At 50.7% G+C, this 7076-nt stretch overlaps 1 protein-coding gene across 1 annotated transcript; it reads left to right on the top strand.

Moving 5' to 3' along the window:
- Positions 1 to 1488: 1488 nt before the first annotated feature.
- CNGA4 (cyclic nucleotide gated channel subunit alpha 4) lies at positions 1489 to 6495 on the top strand. Its single transcript, XM_043903629.1, has 6 exons — positions 1489 to 1666; positions 1794 to 1895; positions 2094 to 2200; positions 2497 to 3142; positions 3899 to 4248; positions 5965 to 6495. Exons 1-6 carry the CDS (start codon positions 1605 to 1607, stop codon positions 6423 to 6425), a joined length of 1728 nt encoding a protein of 575 aa, XP_043759564.1. The 5' UTR covers positions 1489 to 1604; the 3' UTR covers positions 6426 to 6495.
- Positions 6496 to 7076: the final 581 nt, after the last annotated feature.

Here is a 7076-nt window from a genome sequence, read left to right as displayed (position 1 = left end):
TGGGAAATGAGATCCTGTGGGTGACCCAAATTGACCAGAGAGAGTTGGGAGGATAGAAAGAAAGTCCATCAGAGTCCAGGAAAAGCTCACCAAAACAGGAGGGATAGGCAGAGGGGCTTATGAAAGAGACTAAGAAGAAATAAACAGAAAACCAAGAAATTATGGTATCAATACAAATCATGGGAAAAGCATATTTCAAGAAAATAAAATATACTGTTGTAGACCATAGATGTTTCTTCCAAGACACTCTCTGAAAACACAAATCTAGCCATATCACTTAACTGCGCAAAACATTTCATGCATTCTCCATTGCCTTTAGATAAGTTGCTAGCTTTATAACATGGCTGACAAAGCTTTCCCTGAGCAGTCATCTGTCAACCATTCAGCCTCATCTTTCACCACTAGCCTCTCAGATTCGCTACAAAAACCAACCGATGTTCCCCTAGTCACCTATGCTTCTTGAAATCTCTGTGCCTTTCCATGCTCTTTGCACTTTGCCTGTAGCTCTCTTCACTCTTCCATCTCTACACTTAACTAACTGCTATTCATCCTACAGAACCCAGTCTCAATTGGGACCTTTCCTATGCACTGTAATAACTCTCTGTGTACCCACCTAATTGAGTACTCATCAGACTAATATATAATTGCCTATCTATCTGATGCTTCCCCTTACTAGACTTCGAGTTTATGAAGGACTCCTTGGAATGTGTTTCATTCATCTTTTATTCCCAGTATTTTGCATAATTTTGACCTGGCACATAGCAGGTGTTTTGATTATGACTTTTTGACTGAGAAAGATGATATCAGTGAAAGGAACATCAAGTTGAGGGAGAAGTTTTAGGATTTTTTTTATTATTTTTTTCTGGTATGGGAGGTTTAAGCATGTTCACAGAAAGGGAAAACTGAAAGAGGTTAAGGATTTAGAAAACACAGGAAATAACTGGTGAGATCAGGCACAAGAGGTAACAGGAGGGGGATGAGGATCGAAATGCCACAGGATGACCCCCAGCACACGCATGGAGCAGGAAGGGCGTAGACAAGGGTGCAGATAATGGAACCAGAGCTCACATTGATATGACAGGCATTCTCTGTCCCTGGAGACTAGTTCAGCACCTGACACCTGACATAGCTGACAGTACATAGCTGTTAAAAGAATAAAAAGTGAGGTTCAAGCTGGGAACTTGCACAAGGTAAAACAGAATGAATTCCTAAACCTACACAGGCAACCAAGTCTCCCCACTAGAAAGCCCTTATGTAGTTCAGCTTTGAGGAAGGTGGAGGGAGACAAAGTTCAGCCTTACCTCTGAGGCATACACCCCCACCATCTCCAAGGACCTCATTAGAGATGTTTAGTTGGATAGATGTAAACCGTGGCCCTAGGAGACAGGGCGGAGTGCTGGAGCCACAAGGCTTCCTTCCACCCCTTCGGTAGCGGCTGGCTCTGGTGGCGTTGCTAAGAGCTTCAGAAGCCAAAGAGGGAGGAATTGCAGCTGGAGGCCAAGCGCAGCTTCTTCCGGACAGGCAGGCCCTAGCCCCTACTTCCTGAAGCCCCCTGCAGGCAGAGGCCCTGGATATCTCATCCCCAGGCAGCAGGCCACAGAACCATGAGCCAGGACAGCAAAGTGAAGACAACAGAGTCCAGCCCTCCTGTCCTGACCAAAGCCAGGTGAGAGATCCTGGTCCCCGGTGTCAATCTGCCTCATCAGATGGAGCCTGATCCCTCCTTGCTGCCCCGGGTGGCAAGGGCAACAGTGAACCATGGATAAATGGAACCTGATTTCTCTTGCCCACAGGAAGTCTCTACCGGTCCTGGACCCATCTGGGGATTACTACTACTGGTGGCTGAACACAATGGTCTTCCCAGTAATGTATAACCTCATCATCATCGTGTGCAGGTTTGGCGCTATGGGAAGGGCCCTAAGCAGAGACCAGGGATAGTGAGTGAGGCCCAGGAAGAGGATGGGCCCTTGCTCAGGGCTGGTGTGGGGGCGGCGCCAATGCAAGGGCCCAGGTTTAGTGCTCAGCGGCTTGGGGACAATACCTCGCACACAGAGGGATCCCTTAAGCCAATCCCTTCTGTCCCTACCACGCAGAGCCTGCTTCCCCGACTTGCAGCACGGTTATCTGGTGGCCTGGTTAGTGCTGGACTACACGAGTGACCTGTTCTACCTCCTGGACATCGTGGTGCGCTTCCACACAGGTCAGTGAGTCTCAGGACGGACCCTTCCATGTTCCCTTCCTAAGGAGAGCCTCTTAGTAACAAGAAAGTGACCCCCTCCCTCATAGCACCGTCACATGTCTCTATGTTTACAATACCCCAGTGCTCACCCCAGAAGCCCTGGAGCAGGGTTAGGCCCAACCCCATCCTGTCCCTATAACTGTCTCCCTGTGCTGCCCTGGCCTACCCACCCTCAACCTCATTACCGGAGCGGGAAGGTGCCCCGACTCCACCCCATACCTGACCCCACCCACGGCTGAGCCCCCTTCCCCCACCAGGATTCTTGGAACAGGGCATCCTGGTGGTGGACAAAGGTAGGATCTCGAGTCGCTACGTTCGCACCTGGAGCTTCTTCTTGGACCTGGTTTCCCTGTTGCCCACGGATGTTGCTTACGTGAGTCTGGGTCCACACACACCCACGCTGAGGCTAAACCGCTTTCTGCGAGCGCCGCGCCTCTTTGAGGCCTTTGACCGCACGGAGACCCGCACTGCTTACCCGAACGTCTTCCGCATCGCCAAGCTGATGCTTTACATTTTTGTGGTCATCCATTGGAACAGCTGCCTCTACTTCGCCCTGTCCCGGTACCTGGGCTTCGGGCGTGACATCTGGGTGTACCCCGACCCCGCGCAGCCTGGCTTTGAGCGGCTGCGGCGCCAGTACCTCTACAGCTTTTACTTCTCCACGCTGATCCTGACCACCGTGGGCGACACGCCGCTGCCGGCCCGCGAGGAGGAGTACCTCTTCATGGTGGGCGACTTCCTGCTGGCCGTCATGGGTTTCGCCACCATCATGGGTAGCATGAGCTCTGTCATCTACAACATGAACACGGCAGATGCAGCCTTCTACCCAGACCACGCGCTGGTGAAGAAGTACATGAAGCTACATCGTGTCAACCGCCGGCTGGAGCGGCGAGTCATTGACTGGTGAGGCTGCTGGGGTTCCAGACCAGGACAGGGAGACGTGTGTGGGATAGACTCTGAGGAAGGTGGCTGGGTTCTTACTGCCTGGGGGATCAGGCAGGGCACTCAGGATGTGGTATTCATTGGAGCATTCACTGGGTGGAATTTGGAAAAGGATGTCCTCCATTAATTGGGTATGGACTTAAGGAGAGGGGTTGAGTAAGAGATTGACAGGGAGATGAACTCATAGACAAGGAAAACTAACCCAGAACCCAGGGAATAGGACCTGCCACCACCTGGTAGGACTCAGAAGGTCCTGGAAGGTGTAAGAGGTAAGAGCGATACTCCTCAGGGGATGACCAACAACAAGATGGTTGACTATGTCATGGAGTCCATACTGTAGGGTAAACAAAGGGAAGTGTCACCAAGTTAGGGACATAGAACAGAAGACCTCTAAAGAAGATGGGCTTGGTGACTGAAGTAGATATTTTTAGTGGAATGGTACAAGACATCATGGAATGGTGGGTGGGTAGAGCCTGACGAGAATTAAGTGTCTGTCCACTGTATGAAGGCTTCCAGGCCCTGGATGGGAGAGAAGAGGTCAAAATATGTCTGTGGCCAAGAGATAGTGGACTAAAGATATTTATCAACCAACTGTCAAGTATTCCCACGACCCTTGAGAGAGCTCAGTGTGGTTGGGTTCTTGGCTGAAGCTGAGCTGAGAACCCTGATGGAAAATGTAAGGGGCTGGTGAGGACTGCCGCTCCATTCCTCCCCCAGGTACCAGCACCTGCAGATCAACAAGAAGATGACCAATGAGGTAGCCATCTTACAGCACTTGCCCGAGCGGCTGCGGGCAGAAGTGGCCGTGTCTGTGCACCTGCCCACCCTGAGCCGGGTACAGATCTTCCAGAACTGTGAGGCCAGCCTGCTGGAGGAGCTAGTGCTGAAGCTGCAGCCCCAGACCTACTCGCCGGGCGAATATGTCTGCCGCAAAGGGGACATTGGACGAGAGATGTACATCATCCGAGAGGGTCAGCTGGCCGTGGTGGCCGATGACGGTGTCACCCAGTATGCGGTGCTTGGTGCAGGGCTCTACTTTGGGGAGATCAGCATCATCAACATCAAAGGTGGGCACCTCAGCATTTGTTCTGGAGACCGGGCTAGGGAAAGGGATGGGGACAGCAGAACCCTGTACTGGGACCAGAAGGTCCTTCAGGGCCCACAGATTAAGGACAGCTGGCCCATGCCTGAGTCACTAGAGGGCTCAAGAGAGAGGCAGGACACAGAGGGTCTCTTCCCTGAGAAAAGGCTGAGTCAACGTCCATGAGAAGTTTGGGTCCTTGGAAGAGGCAGTAGACTTGCTCTGTGAGTATTCACCCGAAGCACCAACAGATCAGTGGAAAATGCAGAGATAATAACAATTAGTAATAATAATGGCTAAAACTTTCTACATGCTTCCTACATGCCCTGTTCAAAGTTCTTCACGTATACCAATTCATTTAATTCTCACAGCAGTTCTATAAAGTAGGTACTATTATTCACAGTTTAAAGGTAAGGGAATTGGAGCACAGAGAGTTTGGGGAACTTGTCCAAGGTGACATGGGTGATAAGTATACATACTTGAAGTCAATATGAGAAACAACTTTCTCATAGCCAGCTGGAAAGGAAGGTAGAAGGAATGAACTCCTGCTTACTCCATCAACTCCAGTCCAGGCTAGGTACACTGTACACTGGCTCATTTATTCTTCTTATCAGCCTGTGAAGGAGGACAGCACAGGTAAAGACACCAAGGCCCCAGGAGATGGGAAAAACTTAAAAGGGGTAAGCACGTGTCACTAAGACACTAACGTGCTCTCAGCCTGGGGATCCCACTCTCCAGTTGTCTTAAAGGCCTCACACTTGTCATCCAAGGACCCCCTCAAGCCCTGTATCTGGTATGCAGTTGGCTACTATCTACCTGACTTTGGACAAATCACTTCCCTATTTTAGGCCTCCGTTTCCTCACCTACCCAAGAGGGGTGATATTCAAAACCCATAGAGTTATTTGTGAGAATTAAATGAGCTGTATGGGGAGGCACCCAGTGCAGCGCCTGGCACATGGCAAGGGTTCAACAAATGGTAGCTCCCTTGCCCTTTCTAAGGTCCTTCCAGCTCTGAGACTTCGCAGCATTCAGAACCTATCTTCCCACCAGCCACCCACCATGATCTTTCTAAAATGCAAATGATACCATACAGGTCCCCTGCTAAAAACAGTTCAGTAGTTTCTGTCCTTTAGCATAAGGTCTAGACTCCTTGCCAGGGCTGTGGGCCTTGACCTGGCTCTCTCCATCTCTCCCAGTCTCCTCGCACGCTGCACTCTGGCCTCTCTGCCCTGCCTGCTGGATTCTGTAACCACCCAGCTCTTTCCCACCTCCATCCCTCTGCTCAGGCTCCTCCCTCTGCCTAGTTGCCCTCCCCTCCTTCCCTAGTTACCTCCCACTCAGTCTAGGCATCAGTTCCTCCAGCTTCCCTGAATTCTCTGCCTTAAAGCTTGTCTGGGCCTCTTTGCCTGTCTTCCCACAGTACCAGATGCTCATCTACACTGCATTGACTGTGCTGTTAGGTAACTAGTCCATCAAATGTCTATTTCCTCTAGACTGGACTCTTGGAGGCAGGTCACTGATACCCACTCAGCACAGGGTCTAGGCCTCACCCAGTACATTACAGAATGAAAGAAGTAATGAGGCAGAAAGAGAGGCTCAGAAGCACAAATATGGAGGTGGGGGTCCTGGTTCAGGCGGGAAATATCCCCTCACACCCACCCTGACTAACTGGCCTCCCACCTGTCTGCTCCTGGGCCACAGGGAACATGTCTGGGAATCGCCGTACAGCCAACATCAAGAGTCTAGGTTACTCGGACCTGTTCTGCCTGAGCAAAGAGGACCTGCGGGAAGTACTGAGCGAGTACCCGCAGGCCCAGGCCGTCATGGAGGAAAAGGGGCGTGAGATCCTGCTCAAAATGAACAAGTTGGATGTAAATGCAGAGGCAGCCGAAATCGCCCTACAGGAGGCCACGGAGGCCCGGCTGCGAGGCTTGGACCAGCAACTCGATGATCTGCAAACCAAGTTCGCTCGACTCCTGGCTGAGCTGGAGTCCAGTGCACTCAAGATCGCCTATCGCATTGAGCGGCTGGAGTGGCAGACCCGGGAGTGGCCAATGCCTGAGGAACTCATCGAGGCTGATGACGAGGGCGAACCTGGGGAGGGAACGTCCAAAGATGAAGAGGGCAGAGCAGGCCAGGAGGGACCTCCAGGCCTGGAGTGACCCCATGTCTATCCCTAGGACTCCCACCACCAAGGGAATCCAGAGTTGTAGAGAAATCTGCCTGCAGAAACTCCACCATCCTCTCTGCTGGGTTACAGAGATGGGTGTGAACTGGGTCTGTAGATGTACCACCTAGAGATGCAGGAGTGTAGCATGCATTCAACCTCTGCTCACCAGAACTATACACACACACACACACTCGCACGCACACATACCTATTTGCACATATGCACATTGACCAGGAGACTGTGAAATCCATACAAAATGCTCTGGAGTTACCCTTCTCAGAGCACACATCTTTCTCACCTACGTAAGTCTTACACCCACACCATATATGTACATTCAGTCACACACCTCATAAGAGAGTCACACACACTCTCATACTGAGTCACACATCAATACACACAGACGCCCTCCATGGGTCTGCACACACTTGTGAACACACAAAAGCACACCTATAGCCCTCTTGTTCCAAGGTATCTTTTTTTTTTTTTACGTTTCTTTCTTTTGTTGTTGTTTTTTGTTTTTTTTTTTTACTTTTTTTTCTTTATTTATTTATTTATTTATTCAGTGGGTTTTGTCATACATTGATATGAATCAGCCATAGATTTACACGTGTTCCCCATCCCGATCCCCCCTCCCACCTCCCTC

This window comes from Cervus elaphus, chromosome 1 (genome assembly GCF_910594005.1).
Source record: "Cervus elaphus chromosome 1, mCerEla1.1, whole genome shotgun sequence".
Lineage (NCBI taxonomy): Eukaryota > Metazoa > Chordata > Mammalia > Artiodactyla > Cervidae > Cervus > Cervus elaphus.
Note: the sequence above shows the minus strand (reverse complement) of the source record. Positions and strands in the feature narration are given on the sequence as shown.

Coding starts and splice junctions, on each gene's coding strand:
- CNGA4 (XM_043903629.1), top strand. CDS start 1,605: ATGAGCCAGGACAGCAAAGTGAAGACAACAGAGTCCAGCCCTCCTGTC. Junction 1,667..1,793: donor CCTGTCCTGACCAAAGCCAG/GTGAGAGATCCT, acceptor TCTTGCCCACAG/GAAGTCTCTACCGGTCCTGG. Junction 4,249..5,964: donor CAGCATCATCAACATCAAAG/GTGGGCACCTCA, acceptor CCTGGGCCACAG/GGAACATGTCTGGGAATCGC.